This window comes from Scyliorhinus torazame, chromosome 15, assembly GCF_047496885.1.
Source record: "Scyliorhinus torazame isolate Kashiwa2021f chromosome 15, sScyTor2.1, whole genome shotgun sequence".
NCBI classification, from domain to species: domain Eukaryota; kingdom Metazoa; phylum Chordata; class Chondrichthyes; order Carcharhiniformes; family Scyliorhinidae; genus Scyliorhinus; species Scyliorhinus torazame.
In genome coordinates this window covers 205,520,184-205,542,762 of record NC_092721.1, presented here as the reverse complement: position 1 = coordinate 205,542,762, position 22,579 = coordinate 205,520,184, and the positions used below count along the sequence as shown (strand labels likewise).

The 22,579-nt window shown below is 52.6% G+C and overlaps 1 protein-coding gene across 1 annotated transcript; it reads left to right on the top strand.

Annotated features, from left to right (window-relative positions):
- The first annotated feature begins 349 nt into the window (after positions 1-349).
- Positions 350-18,082, top strand: LOC140391471 (interleukin-1 receptor type 2-like). The gene is made up of 7 exons (XM_072475978.1): positions 350-482; positions 3,644-3,739; positions 10,389-10,454; positions 10,554-10,689; positions 13,375-13,511; positions 16,070-16,118; positions 17,848-18,082. Exons 1-7 carry the CDS (start codon positions 449-451, stop codon positions 17,912-17,914), a joined length of 585 nt encoding a protein of 194 aa, XP_072332079.1. The 5' UTR covers positions 350-448; the 3' UTR covers positions 17,915-18,082.
- Positions 18,083-22,579: the final 4,497 nt, after the last annotated feature.

The window sequence follows — 22,579 nt, the reverse complement described above, 5'->3', positions numbered from 1 at the left end:
GGGGAGGATGTGCAGACTCTGCACAGACAGTGACCCAAGCCGGGAGTCGAACCTGGGACCCTGGAGCTGTGATGCAATTGTGCTATCCACAATGCTACCGTGCTGCCCAATATTTGGAATAAAAATATATATTTAAAAAAAAATAACCTGGATTGGGAGCTGGATTGAATCGGGAATTGGAAACCGTATCAACGCCAGACAGAATTCACCTGTCCACACTGCTGGTAAGTCAGCACCGCCAGTCCTGCCCGCACCCAGGCCGCAGCCCGCTGGGCCAGGCCGCAAAGAGGTGGAACATCCCAGCAGCGAGGTAAAAAACTAAAAGCTAAGGGCAGGAAGCCACGTGGTGAGGTCGCGGTTTTGTAACGATATAAACAGACAGCCTGCGGGACGTTGAGACAGATCGAACATCGACAGCGCAAAGCCCCATCGTTCAACCGGACTGCCGATGACAGCCAGAATCCTCGGGAATAACCGGATTGGTGAGGATTTGCATTCTTCTCTCTTTAAGATACAAAATGATAGAAGGCATGTAAATATTAAAATACAGTCAAATGTATCAATGTCGACAGGGCACGTTCTGGTGAATGAGCCCCGAGCACCATTTATCATCATGGATTGTGTCAGAATTAGTGCGGTTAGGAAACGGTTGTAAACTGCTCCCCCCCCCCCCCCCCCATCCCCCCTCGCGGGGGGGGGGGGGGGGGGGGGGGGGGGCAGGAGGATCGGCAACCTGAGGATACAGATTGGAGATAATTGACAAAAGCGTGAGAGGGGAGAATGTTTTTCACGTAGCGAGTTGCTGTGTTCTGGAAGGCGCTGCCTGAAAGGACAGTCCAAGCAGATCCAGGAATATCCAAAGGGAAATTGGCAATATACTCGGAAAAGGGTAAATCTGCAGAGTCATGGGGGTAAAAGAGCAGGGGGTGGGGTGGGGGGGGGGCGGGCAATGGATAGGGCTGACTCAGTAACAAGAGGCCAAATGGCCTCCTTCAGAGAATAATGCAGCACAAGGTTGGTTGGGTACATCGACTCTGCTCGATCTGTTTTGATAAAATGATCCAATTCCTCCCATTCCTGCCCCTCTCCATACATTTGCAAACTCTTTCCTTTTCAACGCTTCCAACACCCTGACAGGCAGAAGATTCCAAATTTGTGGCGTACTGACCCTCTGACAGTGCAGCACTTCCTCAGTACTGACCCTCTGACAGTGCAGCACTCCCTCAGTACTGACCCTCTGACAGTGCAGCACTCCCTCAGTACTGCCCCCTGACAGTGCAGCACTCCCTCAGTACTGACCCTCTGACAGTGCAGCACTCCCTCAGTACTGCCCCCTGACAGTGCAGCAGTCTCTCAGTACTGACCCTCTGACAGTGCAGCACTCCCTCAGTACTGACCCTCTGACAGTGCAGCACTCCCTCAGTACTGACCCTCTGACAGTGCAGCACTCCCTCAGTACTGACCCTCTGACAGTGCAGCACTCCCTCAGTACTGCCCCCTGACAGTGCAGCAGTCTCTCAGTACTGACCCTCTGACAGTGCAGCACTCCCTCAGTACTGACCCTCTGACAGTGCAGCACTCCCTCAGTACTGACCCTCTGACAGTGCAGCACTCCCTCAGTACTGACCCTCTGACAGTGCAGCACACCCTCAGTACTGGCCCTCTGACAGTGTGGCACTCCCTCAGCACTGACCCTCTGACAGTGCAGCACACCCTCAGTACTGGCCCTCTGACAGTGTGGCACTCCCTCAGTACTGACCCTCTGACAGTGCAGCACTCCCTCAGTACTGACCCTCTGACAGTGCAGCACTCCCTCAGTACTGCCCCCTGACAGTGCAGCACTCCCTCAGTACTGACCCTCTGACAGTGCAGCAGTCTCTCAGTACTGACCCTCTGACAGTGCAGCATTCTCTCAGTACTGACCCTCTGACAGTGCAGCACTCCCTCAGTACTGACCCTCTGACAGTGCAGCAGTCTCTCAGTACTGCCTTCTGACAGTGCAGCACTCCCTCAGTACTGACCCTCTGACAGTGCAGCACTCCCTCAGTACTGACCCTCTGACAGTGCATCACTCCCTCAGTACTGACCCTCTGACAGTGCAGTACTCCGTCAGTACTGACCCTCTGACAGTGCAGCACTCCCTCAGTGCTGACCCTCTGACAGTGCAGCACTCCCTCAGTACTGACCCTCTGACAGTGCAGCACTCCCTCAATACTGACCCTCTGACAGTGCAGTATTCCGTCAGTACTGACCCTCTGACAGTGCAGCACTCCCTCAGTACTGACCCCCTGACAGTGCAGCACTCCCCGAGTACTGACCCTCTGACAATGCAGCACTCCCTCAGTACTGACCCTCTGACAGTGCAGCACTCCCTCAGTACTGACCCTCTGACAGTGCGGCACTCCCTCAGCACTGACCCTCTGACAGTGCTGCACTCCCTCAGTACTGACCCTCTGACAGTACAGCACTCCCCGAGTACTGACCCTCTGACAATGCAGCACTCCCTCAGTACTGACCCCCTGACAGTGCAGCACTCCCCGAGTACTGACCCTCTGACAATGCAGCACTCCCTCAGTACTGACCCTCTGACAGTGCAGCACTCCCTCAGTACTGACCCTCTGACAGTGCGGCACTTCCTCAGCACTCACCCTCTGACAGTGCAGCACTCCCTCAGTACTGACCCCCTGACAGTGCGGCACTCCCTCAGTACTGACCCTCTGACAGTGCAGCACTCCCTCAGTACTGACCCTCTGACAGTGCGGCACTTCCTCAGCACTCACCCTCTGACAGTGCTGCACTCCCTCAGTACTGACCCTCTGACAGTGCTGCACTCCCTCAGTACTGACCCTCTGACAGTGTGACACTCCCTCAGTACTGACCCTCTGACAGTGCGGCACTCCCTCAGTACTGACCCTCTGACAGTGTGACACTCCCTCAGTACTGACCCTCTGACAGTGCAGCACTCCCTCAGTACTGACCCTCTGACAGTGCAGCACTCCCTCAGTACTGACCCTCTGACAGTACGGCACTCCCTCAGCACTGACCCTCTGACAGTGCGGCACTCCCTCAGTACTGACCCTCTGACAGTGCAGCACTCCCTCAGTACTGACCCTCTGACAGTGCAGCACTCCCTCAGTACTGACCCTCTGACAGTGCAGCACTCCCTCAGTACTGACCCTCTGACAGTGCTGCACTCCCTCAGTACTGACCCTCTGACAGTGCAGTACTCCGTCAGTACTGACCCTCTGACAGCGCAGCGCTCCCTCAGTACTGACCCTCTGACAGTGCGGCACTCCCTCAGTACTGGCACTCTGACAGTGCAGCACTCCCGCAGTACTGACCCTCTGACAGTGCAGCACTCTCGCAGTACTGACCCTCTGACAGTGCAGCACTCCCGCAGTACTGACCCTCTGACAGTGCAGCACTCCCTCAGTACTGCCCTCTGACAGTGCAGCACTCCCGCAGTACTGCACTGGAGCATTACCTGGATTTCTTCTGTGCCAAAGTTCTGGAGTGGGAGTTGAACCTTGCGTCTCAGAAACAAGGTTGATACTAAGAGAGTCAGAGTTGAAATTGAACAACCAGCGACGCTTGTTTATAGTCTGGTCAATTTTCCTGAAATACTTTTTGTTACTTTTTCCAGGGCAGGAAGTACTGTGGTCCATCGCCATGCCCTTGTTGTTTCTGCACCATGGAGTTGTCAATGCTCATTTTTCAGGAGATGGATACATAGACCAAGGTAACGTATTTGAGAGGGAAAGCTCCCAGATCAACGGACCCTCTGCTCGGATGGTGGGTTTCCCTGGGAATCTCTGCTTTATTACACTGATACGCGACCGCAGCTACAGTGAGCGGAACTGTCGGGACACAAAATACGTTAACATCCAAACACACCAGGAAAAGGCCAGTTGCGACATTGAGTCAGCTCCACATTCACAATGGGTAGAAAATCCTGACTCCCTCCCCGTCTCTCTTTCCCTGTGCTCCGCGAGCAGAACACCTCCAGGGGGAGGGAAACAAAAACATCCAGCGACAACAAGAGAAAATGTATTCAGGGAATTTTGATGTCAGCCACAGGCCCCTTCCCGACAGTCAATCAAACCAGTCCAGGACGTCACACCAACACTTGGCAGCTCCCTGGCCTCTGAATCCCAAGGTTCTGGGTTTCGGTCTCACTCCAGGATGTGAGCACATAAATCGAGCTGACGCTCCAGTGCGGTGCAGAGGGAGTGCTGTACTGTCAGAGGTGCTGTAGTTCAAAAGAGACACTGAACTGAGGTACGATCTGTGCCCGCGCGAGTGGATGTAAAAGCATCATTTTGAAGTAGGGCGGGGGGAGTTTTCCCCGGGAACTTGGACAATATTTATCCCTCAATCTACATCACAAAAAACAGATGATCCGCTTCGTTTAACACATTGCTATTCATGGGATCTTGCTATGCGCAAAATGAATGCTGTGATTCCTAAATTGCAACAGTGACGACACTTCAACAAGTACTTCATTCGCTGTAAAACATTTTGCTTGTGGAAAGCGCGATATAAATGCATGTCTTTCTTTTTTATTTTTACAAATTTTTGTTTGTTGGCACATAACTTGAATATGGTCGAAAAAAGAGAAATTCTGTGAAAACCTTGCACCTTCCATTCATCAGGACAGACCCAAGAATACCAAACTTCAAAGGGACCAACACTTTATATACTGCATGAGTAAAAAGGTGCTGATTGGTTGGCAAGTGGACTCTGATTGGTCAAGACATTGCTGCTCTATCAATTATGACGAGACGAGAGTAGAATGTAATCGAGGCTTTATTACACAGAGATGTGTGGCCTCCTACAGCAGCTTACGAAATGGCTGCTGTTCGGAGAGCCCACACACTTATACTCCCAGGCAGGGATCTACCCCCGTAACTGTAGTACAGGGGCCTTACTGTAATACCCATATATACAATATAATACAACAGTGGTGACTACCACAGGCATTGCCCTGGTGAATGCACCAGGGAACAGCTGTCCCCTAATCTTTTGTTTAATTGAAGAAGGCACAGAGATTGAATGTGTTTTTGCAGAGGACAGTGCCCTGCCTACGAATGTATTTAGCTTCCAGCAAGCATACGTATATATAATTTGGCCAGGGAGGACTGAGAGCAGACACCTTTAGGTAAATCTGTGACAGAACAGTGGCATGCATTCAAGAAGGAAACAGGGAGAGTTCAGGGCCAACATGTTTCAATTAAGAATAAGGCTGGGACCAACAAATCCAGTGAACCCTGGATATCAAGGGATATACAGCATTGGATCAGGAAAAAAAGGGAGGTTTATGGCAGATATCGAGGGCTCAAAACAGCAGAAGCCGTAGAGGTGTATAGAATGTGCACGAGGGAATTTAAAAAGAAAACCAGGAGAGCAAAAAAGGGACATGAAGGGATCCTGGCAGGTAAAATAAAGGAAAATCCTCAATTGTTTTACAAGTACACTAAAGATAACTCGGGAAATAGTAGGATGATGAAGGACCACAGGGGCAATGTGTGTGTGGAGCCGGAGGATGTGGATAGGGACAATGTGGGTATAGAAATCAGGGAGAAGGACTGGAATAAAATTAAAGAGATTAACATAGACAGAGAGGAGGTTCTGAGTGGTCTGGCAGGCTCAAAAGTAGATAAATCTCCAGGGCCAGATGAAATGTATCCCAGGCTGTTGAATGAGGCAAGGGAGGAAATAGCAGGGATGCTGGCAATAATTTCCAATTTCTCTCTGGCCACGATGTGGAGATGCCGGCGTTGGACTGGGGTGGGCAGAAGTCTTCCAACACCAGGTTAAAGTCCAACAGGTTTGTTTGGAATCACTAGCTTTTGGAGCGCAGCTCACCTGATGAAGGAGCTGCGCTCTGAAAGCTAGTGATTCCAAATAAACCTGTTGGACTTTAACCTGGTGTAAGACTTCTAACTGTATTTGGCCACAGGAGAGGTGCCGGGGGACTGGAGGATAGCCAATGTGGTGCCATTATTCAGGAAGGGAGGGAGGGGCAAACCAGGAAACTACAGACCGGTCAGTCTGACCTCAGTGGTCGAGAAACTATTGGGAGCAATTCTGAGAGACAGAATGAATCTGCATTTGGAGAGACCGGGATTAATCAGGAACAGTCAGCATGGTTTTGTTAAGGGGAGCTCTTGTCTGACCAACTTGATGAATTTTTTGAAGAGGTAACCAGGTGTATAGATGAGGGAAATGCATTTGACGTAGTCTACGTGGACTTCAGCAAGGTTTTCGATAAGGTCCCACTTGGGGGACTGATGGCGAAGGTAAGAGCCCGTGGAATCCAAGGAAATTTGGCAAATTGGATCCAGAATTGGCTGAGTGGCAGGAAGCAGAGGGCGATGGGCGAGGGGTGTTTTCCTGACAGAAGCCTGTGTCCAGTGGAGTCCTGCAGGGATCAGTGTTGGGGTCCTTGGTATTTGTGGTTTATATAAATGATGAATGTAGGAGGGTTGATCAGTAAGTTCATGGATGATACGAAAATTGGTAGGGTGGGATATAGTGAGGGGAATAGACTTCGATTACAGGAGGATATAGACGGGCTGGTCAGATGGGCTGATCAGTGGCAAATGGAATTCAATCCGGATAAATGTGAGGTGATGCACTTGGGCCGGACAAACAAGGCAAGGGAATACATGATGGACCCTGGGAAGCACCGAGGATCAATGGGACCTTGGTCTGCATGGACACCCGTCCCTTACGGTAACAGAGCAGGTGGGTACAGTGATTAAGAAAGCATATGGTATACTCTATTAGCCGAGGCATAGAGTTTAAGAGCAGGGAGGTGATGCTGGAACTGTATAAAACGTTGGTTAGGCCACAGCTGGAGTATTGTGAGCAGTTCTGGAATCCACATTACAGGAGGGATGAGACAGCTCTGGAAAGGGTGCAGAGGAGATTCACCAGGATGTTGCCTGGGCTGGAGAGTTTTAGCTATGAAGAGAGATTGGATAGACTGGGATTGTTTTTCTTGGAGCAGAGGAGACTGAGGGGGGACAGGATTGAGATGTATAAAATTATGAAGATGCATAGATAGACAGGAAGAAACATTTCCCCTTGGAGGAGGGGATCAATGACCAGGGGGTGTAGATTTAAGGTAAGGGGCAGGAGGTTTAGAGGGGATGTGAGGAAAAACCTTTCACCCAGAGGGTGGTGGGAGTCTAGAACTCGCTGCCTGAAAGGGTGGTGGAGGCAGAGACCCTCAGAACATTTCAGAAGGATTTAGATGTGCGCTTGCGATCCCAAGGCAGACACGGCTATGGGACAAGTGCTGGGAAATGGGATTAGAATATTGTTGTTTTTGACTGGTGCAGAAGCGCTGGGCGAGGGCTCTTTTCTGTGCTGTGTTACTCTATAACCCGCCAGTCTGATGAGTGTGAGATGAAAAGCTTCGACAGCAGGTCTTTCTCACCCTTCAAGAAGAGGTGATTTCTGCCCGAGACAGTAGATTGTCCAGCTCTCTCCTGAATGTAGAGAGTGGGCAGCAGCCACCAGAACAGCCGGCAGCACCTCACAGAGGCTCATCGCTCTCAGGTTTCTCGGAAAGCTGTCGATTATGACCCACCGTAGTTACGGTGAGAAATTATTAGCAGTGGATCTTTATGGCGACCGACCGTAACTACGGTGGGTCATAATCGACAGCTTTCCGAGAAACCTGAGAGCGATGAGCCTCTGTGAGCACTTCACTGTGACAAGAGTGTCTCGTTTGTCCGTTTCGGAGGGCAGTTAAGAAGTACCGGAAGTTGTGTGGGTCTGGAATCAAAGATTGGCTCAGACTGGGCAGGGTCAGCAGGTTTGGAATTCTAAAGGGCATTGGTGCTTTTTTCTGACACTCTGACAGCTTCAGGATGGGCGGCACGGTAGCACAGTGGCTAGCACTATTGGCTTCACAGTGCCAGGGTCCCAGGTTCGATACCCGGCTTGGGTCACTGTCTGTGCGGAGTCTGCACATCCTCCCCGTGTGTGCGTGGGTTTCCTCCGGGTGCTCCGGTTTCCTCCAACAGTCCAAAGACATGCAGGTTAGGTGGATTGGCCGTGCTAAATTGCCTTTAGTGTCCGAAAAGGTTAGGAGGGGTTACGGGGATAGGGTGGAAGAGAGGGTCGGTGCAGAATGGCCTCCTTCTGCACTGTATGTTCTATGTTCATGGCGAACAGGCGCCTGAATGTGGCGACTAGGGGCTTTTCACAGTAACTTCATTGCAGTGTTAATGAAAGCCTACTTGTGACAATAAAGATTATTATTATTATGGTCATTTTTACTGGTACCTGCTCCTTATTCCAATACGATTTGTCAAACTGCCCGGCTGGCATCTGAACTCGTTCTCTGCATTACTGCTCCAGCAAATTGAAACATGACACCTGCTTCAAGCCATTTAACTTTGCCTCTGGTAAAAAATAATAATAATCTTTAGTGTCACAAGTCGGCTTACATTAATACTGCAATGAAGTTACTGTGAAAAGCCTCTAGTCGCCACACTCCGGCACCTGTTCGGGTGCACAGAGGGAGAATTCGGAATGCCCAATTCACCTGACAGCACCTCTTTCGGGACTTGTGGGAGGAAACCGGAGCACCCGGAGGAAACCCACGCAGACACGGGAAGGACGTGCAGACTCCGCACAGACAGTGACCCAAGCCGGGAATCGAACCCGGGACCCTGGCGCTGTGAAGCAACTGTGCTAACCCCTGTGCTACCGTGCTGCTCAGTTTATGGTGAGAATCATTTCCTGTGAACTGGAGAAGTTCCCAATATAGATTACCAAAGCAGGGAGGTCATGTTGGAGTTATATCGAACTTTGGTGAGGCCACATCTGGAGTACTGTGTGCAATTCTGGTCACCACATTATAGGCAGGATGTGATTGCACTGGAGGGGGTGCAGAGGAGATTCACCAGGATGTTGTCTGGGATGGAACATTGCAGTTATGAAGAGAGGTTGGGGCTTGGGTTGTTTTCGCTGGAGCGGAGAAGACTGAGGGGCGACCTGATCGAGGTGGACAAGGTTATGAGGGTCATGGACAGGCTGGATAGGGAGCAGCTGTTCCCCTGAGGTGAAGGGTCAGTCACGAGGGGGACACAAGTTCAAGGTGAGGGGCAGGAAGTTCAGGGGGGGTTTGAGGAAAATCTTTCTTACCCAGAGGGTGGTGAGGGTCGGGAACGCACGGCCTGGGAGGGTGGGGGAGGCGGGTTGCCTCACATCCTTTAAAAAGCACTTGGATGAGCACTGGGCTCATCACAACATTCAAGAGAATGAGCTAAGTGTTGGTGAGTGGGTTTAGGGGCCAGGTCAGGTGCCTCTCAAGGGTCGGTGCAGACTCGATGGGCCGAAGGGCCGCTTCTGCACTGTATTATTCTGTGATGCGTTTTGAACACCAGGTCCCGCTCTCAGGCTAATATAAAACTCAGGAAGGATACATTGGACTTAGTGAGGGAGCAGTGCAGATCCCCCAGAGTAACATTGAAGTGAAGGGGTTAAATCACCAAGATCTTTGTTGGGAGTGAGAAGCCGAGGTTATCGGGGGTTAGGTGGGAAACCCGAAACACAAACCCATCAGCTGTGATCTCCCTGAATGGTGGGGCAGACTCGCCAGTCCTGCTCCTAATTCAGATGTCCGTAAGGGGGCAGAACACGTCCGGAGCCAGGTCATTGGGGTGGATGTCAGGAGGCGGTTTCTCACACAAAGGGGAGCTGGGATCTGGAACTCACTCCCCAGCAATGCTGCCAGGGGGGGGGGGGGACTCGCTCCCCAGCAATGCTGCCAGGGCGGGGGGGGGGACTCGCTCCCCAGCAATGCTGCCAGGGCGGGGGGGGGGACTCGCTCCCCAGCAATGCTGCCAGGGCGGGGGGGGGGACTCGCTCCCCAGCAATGCTGCCAAGGGGGGGGGGGGGGGACACTCGCTCCCCAGCAATGCTGCCAAGGCTTGGGGGGGGGGGGGGGTGGGGGTCAATTGAAAATTTCAAAATCAGATCCTTTCGTGAGGCAAAGGTAGGAAGCAAGGATGGAGCGGAAATCTGATCAGCCAGCATCTAATTGAATGGCCGAACAGCCTCGAGGGGCTGAATGGCCTTCTTCCATTGTTCTCCTTTGCAGCAGGCGGGGGAAATCTGGACCTCGCTGCCTGAAAGGGTGGCAGAGGCAGGAACCCTCAACATTTAAGAGGCATTTAGACGAGGCTTTGAAAAGCCACAAGGCTATGGAGCAAGTGCTGGAAAATAGGATTGGGATAGGTGCTTGATAGTAGACGGAGACATGCTGGGCCGAAGGGCCTCTTCCTGTGCTGTAAAACTCTGTGACTGTTTATGGTTTCAGCCCCGTTTTCTTCTCAACATGTATAAAGGAATTGGTTCTGTCTTCACAGGGTCTGAAGAATATGGTCCTCCGATAATCACCATGCCAGCTGGCACCAACGTCAATGCTGAGCTCGGTACGTCCACCAATGGCCCACAAACCAATAACTTGAGAACTGCTGAATTTGGGCTGCGCCACCCAGCTATTTACAAACGGTATCTTTCTTTCCTCACAGGGAAGTCACTGGTGGTGACCTGCCAGGCAATCACAGGCAGTTCCGACAAATTCTCAACCATTATCTACTGGTTAGCCAATCAGCAATTCATCGAGGATGTGTTTGAGGATGGCAGAGTGTATGAAGGAAAGGAAATGTAAGTTAAAATGTTTGAAAATAACCCAGTGTAAAGATCTGGCTTAGCTGTCATCCGCGAATCACCTTCGTCCTTACCCACTGTCTAATAAACCCAATACCATACCTTGACTGACCCTCGGACAGTGCAGCACTCCCTCAGTACTGACCCCCTGACAGTGCAGCACTCCCTCAGTACTGACCCTCTGACAGTGCAGCACTCCCTCAGTACTGACCCTCTGACAGTGCGGCACTCCCTCAGTACTGACCCTCTGACAGTGCAGCACTTCCTCAGTACTGACCCTCTGACAGTGCGGCACTCCCTCAGTACTGACCCTCTGACAGTGCAGCACTCCCTCAGTACTGACCCCCTGACAGTGCGGCACTCCCTCAGTACTGACCCTCTGACAGTGCAGCGCCCCCTCAGTACTGACCCACTGACAGTGCGGCACTCCCTCAGTACTGACCCTCTGACAGTGCGGCACTCCCTCAGTACTGACCCTCTGACAGTGCAGCACTCCCTCAGTACTGACCCCCTGACAGTGCAGCACTCCCTCAGTACTGACCCTCTGACAGTGCAGCACTCCCTCAGTACTGACCCTCTGACAGTGCGGCACTCCGTCAGTATTGACCCTCTGACAGTGCGGCACTGCCTCAGTACTGACCTTCTGACAGTGCGGCACTCCCTCAGTACTGACCCTCTGACAGTGCGGCACTCCCTCAGTACTGACCCTCTGACAGTGCAGCACTCCCTCAGTACTGACCTTCTGACAGTGCGGCACTCCCTCAGCACTGACCCTCTGAAAGTGCAGCACTCCCTCGGTACTGACCTTCTGACAGTGCGGCACTCCCTCAGTACTGACCCTCTGACAGTGCGGCACTCCCTCAGTACTGACCCTCTGACAGTGCGGCACTCCCTCAGTACTGACCTTCTGACAGTGCGGCACTCCCTCAGTACTGACCCTCTGACAGTGCGGCACTCCCTCAGTACTGACCTTCTGACAGTGCAGCGCTCCCTCAGTACTGACCCTCTGACAGTGCAGCACTCCCTCAGTACTGACCCTCTGACAGTGCAGCACTCCCTCAGTACTGACCCTCTGACAGTGCGGCACTCCCTCAGTACTGACCTTCTGACAGTGCGGCACTCCCTCAGTACTGACCTTCTGACAGTGCAGCACTCCCTCAGTACTGACCTTCTGACAGCGCGGCACTCCCTCAATACTGACCCTCTTGACAGTGCAGCACTCCCTCAGTACTGACCCACTGACAGTGCAGCACTCCCTCAGTACTGACCCTCTGACAGTGCAGCTCTCCCTCAGTACTGACCCTCTGACAGTGCAGCACTCCCTCAGTACTGACCCTCTGACAGTGCAGCACTCCCTCAGTACTGACCCTCTGACAGTGCAGCACTCCCTCAGCACTGACCCTCTGACAGTGCAGGACTTTTTCAGTGCTGACCCTCTGACAGTGTAGAACTCCCTCAGTACTGACCCTCTTGACAGTGCAGCTATCCCTCAGTACTGACCCTCTGACAGTGCAGCACTCCCTCAGTACTGACCCACTGACAGTGCAGCACTCCCTCAGTACTGACCCTCTGACAGTGCAGCACTCCCTCAGTACTGACCCTCTGACAGTGCAGCACTCCCTCAGTACTGACCCTCTGACAGTGCAGCACTCCCTCAATACTGACCCTCTTGACAGTGCAGCACTCCCTCAGTACTGACCCACTGACAGTGCAGCACTCCCTCAGTACTGACCCTCTGACAGTGCAGCTCTCCCTCAGTACTGACCCTCTGACAGTGCAGCACTCCCTCAGTACTGACCCTCTGACAGTGCAGCACTCCCTCAGTACTGACCCTCTGACAGTGCAGCACTCCCTCAGCACTGACCCTCTGACAGTGCAGGACTTTTTCAGTGCTGACCCTCTGACAGTGTAGAACTCCCTCAGTACTGACCCTCTTGACAGTGCAGCTATCCCTCAGTACTGACCCTCTGACAGTGCAGCACTCCCTCAGTACTGACTCTGACAGTGCAGCACTCCCTGGTATTGTGGTCTGTGTCATGTATTGAGGAATTAGCTGTAAACCTTCAGGACAGAAGATGGGGATGGCAGTAGATTGGGGGCGAGGTTGGTGAGAGGAAGGGTCTGCACTCGGACTGGGTCAACTGACAGAACTAGACACTGAGATGATAGAGAGAGAGAGTGGGGGAGAGCGCAAGAGGGACGGCGAGGGTGAAAGTGAGAGGGTGAGAGAGAGAGAGAGAGCAGTTTGGGCGGTGGTAACATTTCAGACTTTGCAGCCTTGGTAGCTTAAGGTACAGCCAACAGTAGTGGAGTGATTAAAACGGAGAACACAGAAGTGGAGGAGCTCAGAGATCTGAGGATTGTGGATATAGGGGATGTTACAGAGATGGGGAAGGAGGTGAGGAATTGGAGATGTTTGTACAAGAGGCTAATGACGATGGCTTAATTGCAAGAGGTGTGAGAATTGAAGCAAATGTGATGTGCATCCACCTCTGCGGGGATTAGCGATGCTTCCTCTGCTAAATTGCAATTGATCTTAGAATCATAGAATTTACAGTACAGGAGGCCATTCGGCCCCTCGAGTCTGCACCGGCCCTTGGTGAACTTGAAGAACCCTAGCCACTTGGTCAGCCGATATATCCTGTGGAAATCACCGTGTCTCTTCTTCTCCATCCCCAATAGATTCAAGAGTGGTAACGGAAAAGTGATTATCCAGAAATATTTGAGGTTCACCGAGGTCACACCAGAAGATTTCAAGACTAACTTCACGTGCGCCGTGATGAATCCCAGTGGAAGCTCAGTGAAAAACATCACTTTAGGTAATTGAACAGCAGGTGGCAGTATTGCTGCATAATCGAGAGCAGCTTCAGAGTGAGAGCCGTAAAGGCTTGGAACCAAAGAACCTGGGGGCTCGATTCAACTAAATGGGAACAAAGTCCCATAAATGAGCGCGTGGCTACATGTTTCCCGGCACTGGCACTGCCGAGGAACACATGGCTATAAAACGCAACTTGTGTTGTATAAGAGGCCTCAGCAGGGAAGGGCTGCACGTAGCCCCGTTTTCTACGCTGGGGAGGTCTGCTCGCCGGAACTCCCCAGTTTAGTGAGAGTTCGAGGACGCCATGCTTAAATAGCATCCTGATCTCCGCGACATCAGCGGAATCCCCGACAGCTCTCCCCCCCCCCACAGCCCAAATGCCCTATGGCAGGGTTCCTGGCCACCCTGCACCTCCCTCAACACCCATGCAGGGCACCACCAGCCCAATCGCACACGTGAAAAGCAAATGCCAGTGTGACACCTTGGCAGTGCCAGGCTGGCACCCAGGCAACACTGCCAGTTCCAGACTGGCACCGTCAGGGTGCCCAACTAACATCAGTTCCCCGCAAGGTACCAACCTGCCCAAAGGGTATGCAGCTGGGGGGGGGGGGGGGTCTCTGATCCCCTGGGAGACCTCCACGAGTGCCTTTCCATCTGATCCCCGTTTGCGTGGTGCTTAACGGCGCTCGCCCGAGGTCCCCGAGGCGAAGGGGGGAAATCCCGAAACGTCAGGTCCCTCACGAATCTGCAGAGACTTCGCTGTCTCGCTCCAATATGCAGATTTACTAAATATGTAATCCGGCCACAATGGGCAGAACTTACATCACAAAGTCTTGCGAGCGCGAGCTGGGTAGATCGTGGGAGTGGGATTTCCCGGCTTTCATCAGCCACGCTTCACTGCGGCGAGCTGCTTTTCCGGCGTAGCGTGGCCGTTGGATCGTGCTCTGCGTTTCAATAGCATCTTTCAGCACCTCAATGTTCTTAAATTGTTTTAAAGTCAATGTAGTAATGTAGGGAAATGTGATAAACTCTGAGATATTTAGTTTGTCATTCTGGTTGAAGAATATTGGTCAGGTCACCAGGAATAACTCACTCAGTGCTGACCCTCTGACAGTGCAGCACTCCCTCAGTACTGACCCTCTGACAGTGCGGCACTCCCTCAGTACTGACCCTCTGACAGTGCAGCACTCCCTCAGTACTGACCCTCTGACAGTGCAGCACTCCCTCAGTACTGACCCTCTGACAGTGCAGCACTCCCTCTGTACTGACCCTGACAGTGCAGCACTCCCTCAATACTGACCCTCTGACAGTGCAGCACCCTCCTCAGTGCTGATCCTCTGACAGTGCAGCACTCCCTCAGTACCGACCCTCTGACAGTGCGGCACTCCCTCAGTACAGACCCTCTGACAGTGCAGCACTCCCTCAGTACTGACCCTCTGACAGTGCCGCACTCCCTCAGTCCTGACTCTCTGACAGTGCAGCACTCCCTCAGTACTGACCCTCTGACAGTGCGGCACTCCCTCAGTACTGACCCTCTGACAGTGCCGCACTCCCTCAGTCCTGACTCTCTGACAGTGCAGTGCTCCCTCAGTCCTGACCCTCTGACAGTGCGGCACTCCCTCAGTACTGACCCACTGACAGTGCGGCACTCCCTCAGTACTGACCCTCTGACAGTGCGGCACTCCCTCAGTACTGACCCTCTGACAGTGCCGCACTCCCTCAGTCCTGACTCTCTGACAGTGCAGTGCTCCCTCAGTCCTGACCCTCTGACAGTGCAGCACTCCCTCAGTACTGACCCTCTGACAGTACGGCACTCCCTCAGCACTGACCCTCTGACAGTGCGGCACTCCCTCAGTACTGACCCTCTGACAGTGCGGCACTCCCTCAGTACTGACCCTCTGACAGTGCGGCACTCCCTCAGCACTGACCCTCTGACAGTGCGGCACTCCCTCAGCACTGACCCTCTGACAGTGCAGCACTCCCTCAGTACTGACCCTCTGACAGTGCGGCACTCCCTCAGTACTGACCCTCTGACAGTGCGGCACTCCCTCAGTACTGACCCTCTGACAGTGCAGCCACTCCCTCAGTACTGACCCTCTGACAGTGCAGCACTCCCTCAGTACTGACCCTCTGACAGTACGGCACTCCCTCAGCACTGACCCTCTGACAGTGCGGCACTCCCTCAGTACTGACCCTCTGACAGTGCGGCACTCCCTCAGTACTGACCCTCTGACAGTGCGGCACTCCCTCAGCACTGACCCTCTGACAGTGCAGCACTCCCTCAGTACTGACCCTCTGACAGTGCAGCACTCCCTCAGTGTGACTCTGGAGGGGGTGGACATATGTAACAGATGTATCAAAGCCACATGCAACAATGTATTTCCCAGAGCTGGTGAGCATATCCTAAGTTGTGCAACGTTTTGTTACCCCCTCACCCCCACGTTAATTCCTGGATTGATGGGCGATCTGAGCGAGACACTGACAGTAACTGTGTTGTAACTGGTAAGACCTGAAAAAAAATGCATTAAACACATCTCCCTCCCTGTCATTAAATTACAGTCAGAAAGAAGGCATCATTCTCAAGCACTGGCCCATGCAGAGGAAACTGGTAAGTATTTTATTTTTTAATGAAATACCCCTCCCGTCCCTCAGTACATTTCTTTGATGTGGGGAGATTTGCATTCAACACACCTTCAATTAACTAATGTGCTGGACATGACTGATGGGTGCTGTCTGAACCCATAGCAATTTGTTTCTATTTGTTTATGAGATGGGGCGTCGCTGGCAAGGCCAGCATCTGTCAATCATCTCTAATTGCTCTTGGGACCAGTTTCAGAGTCAACCACATTGCTGTGGGTCTGGAGTCACATGTAGGCCAGACCGGGTAAGGACGGCAGATTTCCTTCCCTAAAGGACATTCGTGAACCAGATGGGTTTTTAAACTATGTGTTTTATCGGGCAGCTCAGTGGTTAGCACTGTTGCTTCACGGAACCAGGTTCGATTCCCGGCTTGGGTCACTGTCTGTGCGGAGTCTGCACGTTCTCCCGGTGTCTGAGTGGGTTTCCTCCGGGTGCTCCGGTTTCCTCCCAAAAGACGTGCTTGTTAGGTGGATTGGACATTCTGAATTCTCCCTCGGTGTACCTGAACAGGCGCCGGAATGTGGCGACTAGGGGCTTGTCACAGTAACTTCATTGCAGTGTTAATGTAAGCCTACTTGTGACACTAAAAAAGATTAAATAAAAACATTGCTGTCCACAGCAGCTGCAGAGCGGCAGACAGTTAACATCGAGTCAAACATGACTCCTCTCCGCAGCACACATGTTGCCGGACATGAATTGCTCATTGTCACAAGTAGGCTTCAATGAAGTTACTGTGAAAAGCCCCTAGTCGCCACATTCCGGCGCCTGTTCGGGGAGGCCGGAACGGGAATTGAACCCGCGCTGCTGGCCTTGTTCTGCATTGCAAGCCAGCTATTTAGCCCACTGTGCTAAACCAGCCCCTTTATTTACAGCGTGTGGGGGGGTTTTCTCTCCGATTTCCAGTACAGGCAGTATTTTGATGACATTTCCATGGCCAAGATCACTGGCATTCTATTTCAATTCCAGATTTTAATAAAATCAATGGAATGAGGTGGTGGGATTTGAACCCACGCCTCCGGACCGTTTGCCTGGGCCTCTGGACTACTAGCCGTGGCCTTACCACCAAGCCACTACTTCCGTCAAGGGAGGAAGTGAAGCTCTCTGCTCTGGGACTGAACCCTCACTCCTCAACAGACTCGATGGACCGAATGGCCGCCTTCTGTGCTGTCGGATTTCCACGGTTTAAATCTGTGTCCATCTTTTCTGCCACTCCACATCGGAATCCTTCCTAATTGGCTTCAGCTCCTGCCATGACAGTTGATTTTTAAAATTTAATTTAGCGTACCCCAATTCATTTTTTTCCCAATTAAGGGGCAATTTAGTGCGGCCAATCCACCTACCATCTTTGGGCTGTGGGGGCGAGACCCACGCAGACACAGGGAGAATGTGCAAACTCCACACGGACAGTGACCCGGGGCCGGGATTCGAACCCGGGCCCCCGGTGCAGTGAGGCAGCAGTGCTAACCACTGTGCCACCCTACACAGTTGTGATCAAAGTCGCAAATAACATCTGTGACAACAGCGATCCATGTCTTGTCGAGAGCAGTGGAAGCCAATTTGAGTAATAGTCAATTGCAAATGGGAAGCGAACAGAAAAAGGGCAGGAGTGAGGGAGTGGGACCAATTAGGTAGCTCTGTCCAAGAATGGCCTCCTTCTGCACCGTGGTTTCAATGAGGTTTTATTTTTAATTTTGCAGCAAAGATTCCAGTAGAAGTTGGAAACTTGCCTACAGGCTAATGACAACCCAGAGAAAGGTTCAGTGATGCGAAATGATGAGAAACTATCCTGGAACACGCCAACCTCCTTGAAGGCTGCATCGCTGCGATCAACTGCCCAAAGCGACAGAAAAATGCCCCAAGAACGGACAGCTGGCAATATCTGCCAACCACACTGTACAGTACGTGAAAATTAAACAGAGAACAAATTCACAAGTCTACCTGGACATCTTTTGTTTAATTTTGGTATTCTTCCCAGTTTGAGGCATCAGCCATTGCGGTTAATCAACGCATCCCTACCTCTGACTTGGGAGATCGTGGATCGGAGTCCCACTTTGGAGAATTGAGCACGATAGTCTCGCCCCACATCCCCCCCCCCGGTGCAGCACCGAGGACATGCCACCCTGCTGCAGTGGCCACCTTTCACCGAGACGTTCCCACAACCACTACTGGAAAAGCCAAGGAGTCCTCCAATCAGGTGTCTTGGTCGATATTAATCCCATTGCCGTCTGTGGACCCTTGCTGTGTGCACAGGTTGCAGAGTTGCCTAAATTGCAACAGTGGCTACACTTCAGGCGTCTTTCAATAGCTGGCAAATGCTTCAGGACACCACATGGTTTTTAAAGATGCGCGTGTTAACCTCAGAACACCAAGAACGGTTAAATTTGCATGCTTAAAAAATACTTGCTATCAAGATCACAAAATAACTTCGGTTGTTTAAAAACCATCGAATTTTACAGTTTTTAAAAATCAGAATAAATCATACTATTAATTTCATGAGTGTACATTGATGATACTACAGCTTCGGGGCCAGCAGCTGTATGATGGGCCACATTCGTCACGGAGCTAACAGAATGATACAGTGTGGGAGGAGGATGTAACGGAGCTAGGGAATATTTATGTGGAGGGTGCGAGGTGAAATGGAGTCGATCGAGGAGGGAAAACAGAAACTGCAACAGCAGGGAAAACAATTTAACATTTCAGTTGCCAACTTCAGAGAACGATACTGGAACCTCAGCACCGCAGGCCCAACGTCACCGAGCCAGCGGGGAAAGCAAAGCTGCCTTGTGTTGTCAGCCTTGGCGCATTGTGCAGCAATCCCACTCCCAAGTCAGAACATCTAGAGGCCAAGGCCCAGTCCGCTGCAGTACTGTGGGAGTGCCGCACGGAGGGGCAGGCCCCAGTGGGGGGAGATGGCGCACTCTCGGAGGGACTGTCTTTCAGAAGAGGTATTAAACAGGGTTTTCATCGCCCTCGTGGGTGGATGTAAGCACTATTCCAAAAGCAGGCCCATTCTCCCCTGTTCTTTTTCTGGTCAGTGTTGACTGTATTGGTGCCCGATCTCCCTCCCGTCTAGAATTGGAAAATTTTATCAACTTCACTTCCAACTTTCTCTTTGTTTAATGTCATCCATCCCAGACTTTTCCCTTCAACTTTAGGAGACCATCAACTAATATTTATTACAATCCCGCTAACTCCCTCGATTACATTTCCTTACAGCTGCATGGATTTATCCTCCCAGTTCCTCCTCCTCCATCCACCTGTTTAGACGATGATGCAGTCTTTCTACACCGGGATTTGAGACTTGCCCCTTCCCCCCTCCCCTTTTTTGATTTCCCTGTGCCCCCCCCACTGTTGCTGACAAACCCTCGCTGTGTCCACCATATTTTCCACACTCCTGCTCCAAGCACTTCTCCGTGCTCCCAGAACCACAATAGGAAACCCCCTCATCCTCAACCCCACCAGCCTCCGCACTCACCGGATGATGCTGTCACCACCAAAAACATCTTCCCCGTCATCATTCTGTGAAGGGACCATTCTCTCCCTGATACCCTGGTCCACTCCACAATCAACACCAATGTGCTTCCCCTTCCCATGCAAATGCAGGAGACGCAACACCAGCCCTTTTAACTCCGTCCTCCTCACCATCCAGGACCCAAAACATTCCTTCCAGGTGAAGCAGTCATTCACTTGTCCATTCCCGTTGACCCTGGGGTACTAACACTTCTGTCATTTAATCTCTCCCTTCTCCCACTCTATCACAGACCTTCCTTTTGTCTTTCTCCCACCCACCCTTTGCTCATAACCTATTACATTTCAAACTTTTCCCAGTTCTGAGGGAGCGTTAACCCTGTTTCCCTCTCCACAGATGCTGCCAGACTTGCTGAGTATTCCCAGCTTTTTACTTCTTATCTGTGAAGGCGCTGTGCAAACACGTGACCCTTTCTCTCTCTCTCTCTCAGTGAGGCGGTTCCCTGGCCCACAGGCAGCTGAGTATGGGAGAGATTCCAGCTCATTTGATAAGTTTTTAAAGAGTTAACTCCAGCCGGTTCTGCCTCAGAATAACTCTGCTTTGTTACAGCATCACCATCTCCTTCAAAAACCACAGGCAGGGAGTATGCAACAGGTACATTTATTTTATTAAGTGGAGACAACATTTAGGATTACATTGTGCATTCGGAAGGACTGCATTGTAGAGAGAAAAAGAGACAGTCTAAACATTTTGTATAAAAAAAATTAATATTAAGAGCCTGCTTTAGAGAGAGCAAATAGTACATCATCTCAGACAGTAATATAGTCGGTGATAAAAATCACCACAAGGCAAAATCACCGTACGCCACTGTCTGCAGACAGATCGGCCAGATAGTGGGACCACCAGGAAACGCCTTCTCTGACCACCTGCGCCCACACAAACTAAGCACATGGTGAGTCACCAAAACCTGACAGATTCTCAATCATGTACAAGTGCTCGAAGGTTCCTGCTTAGGCTGGCTGCTGTTGATATGAAAAGGACACTGGGAAACAACAAAGTATAAACTGGGAGGAAAATTCCCTGGATCAGGGTGGCCAGTAGCTGGGAGGAGGGGAAAAGGCAGATCTCTGCTCCATGCCAAATACTGGCATCTCCCGCTGGCCTTCACCTACATGCCCAGCAATGCCACCTTGCTTTTACACAGGGTGAGGACGGAGTTCCAAGCTGGCTGCAGGACCCCTGAGCCGGGAGCTCAGTCAGCAGCAAGACACGTTTCAGAAACGTGTTTTTTTTTAATAAGTGCGTCTCCATGGTGACCATGGGCTCAAGTGAGGGATGGGCGCTGGGATTTTGGGATTAACTGGCACCCACTCCCCAGTGAAACTGATACAAGAGCAGATCCACTTGGTGAATCTCTGAGGAAGGGAATCAAGATACTCGCCCCACCTTTCCACAGTGCTCAGGATCCTTTGCAAGAACAGACACATACTCTGATGTGCATACGTATGCATTCAAATACATTCACTCACGTATCACTCACTCTCAGCCACCAACACGGGAAGTTAAAGGAAACTCCGAGTTTCTCTCCAACTTTTCGTCAAAGCAATTGGACTTGGAAAAACACTTTCAACTACACACACACACAGCCCCTCCATCCCCCACTCCCCCCCCCAACATCCACACATCTCCCCCCAACCCCCCACACAGCCCCTCCATCCCTCCCCCCAAACATCCACACATCTCCCCCAACCCCACACAGTCCCCCCATCCCCCCCAAACATCCACACATCTCCCCAACCCCACACAGCCCCTCCATCCCCCCCCCCAACATCCACACATCTCCCCCAACCCCACACAGTCCCCCCATCCCCCCCCAAACATCCACACATCTCCCCAACCCCACACAGCCCCTCCATCCCCCCCCCTCCAACATCCACACATCTCCCCCAGTGGCACCCCAGACACACAGCGCCCCGCACGCTCTCCCGCACGCACACAGCGCCCCACACGCTCTCCGCATGCACACAGCGCCCCACCCGCTCTCCCGCAGGCACACAGCGCCCCACACGCTCTCCCGCACACACACAGCGCCCCACACGCTCTCCCGCACACACACAGCGCCCCACACGCTCTCCCGCACACACACAGCGCCCCACACGCTCTCCCGCACGCACACAGCGCCCCACACGCTCTCCCGCACACACACAGCGCCCCACACGCTCTCCCGCACACACACAGCGCCCCACACACTCTCCCGTACGCACACAGCGCCCCACACGCTCTTCCACACGCGCACAGCGCCCTACACGCTCTTCCACACGCACACAGCGCCCCACACGCTCTTCCACATGCACAGCGCCCCGCACGCACACAGCGCCCCCACGCACACACAGCGCCCACACCTTCTCCCCCACACACAGCACCCCACACACTCTCCCCCACACACAGCGCCCCACACGCTCTTCCACATGCACAGCGCCCCGCACGCACACAGCGCCCCACACGCTCTCCCACACGCACACAGCGCCCACACCTTCTCCCCCACACACAGCGCCCCGCATGCACACAGCGCTCCACACGCACACACAGCACCCCACACAACGCCCCACATGCACACACAGCGCCCCACACGAGCGCACAGCGCCCCACACGCTCTCCCATTCGCACGCACACAGCGCGCCACACGCTCTCCCACACGCACACACAGCGCCCCACACGCACACACACCGCCCACACCTTCTCCCCCACACACAGCGCTCCACACGCACACACAGCGCCCCACACGCACACAGCGCCCACACCTTCTCCCCCCCACACAGCACCCCACACGTTCTCCCACAGCGCTCCACACGCACACACAGCACCCCACACAAACACACAGCACCCCACATGCACACACAGCACCCCACACGCACGCTCACCCCACATGCACAGCGCCCCACACGCACAGCGCCCCACAC

Bases quoted from the DNA above. Each gene is read 5' to 3' on its own strand.
- LOC140391471 (XM_072475978.1), top strand. From the start codon at position 449: ATGACAGCCAGAATCCTCGGGAATAACCGGATTG. The intron at 10,455-10,553 runs GTACGTCCACCA...CTTTCCTCACAG, and splicing joins CAACGTCAATGCTGAGCTCG to GGAAGTCACTGGTGGTGACC. The intron at 10,690-13,374 runs GTAAGTTAAAAT...CATCCCCAATAG, and splicing joins GTGTATGAAGGAAAGGAAAT to ATTCAAGAGTGGTAACGGAA.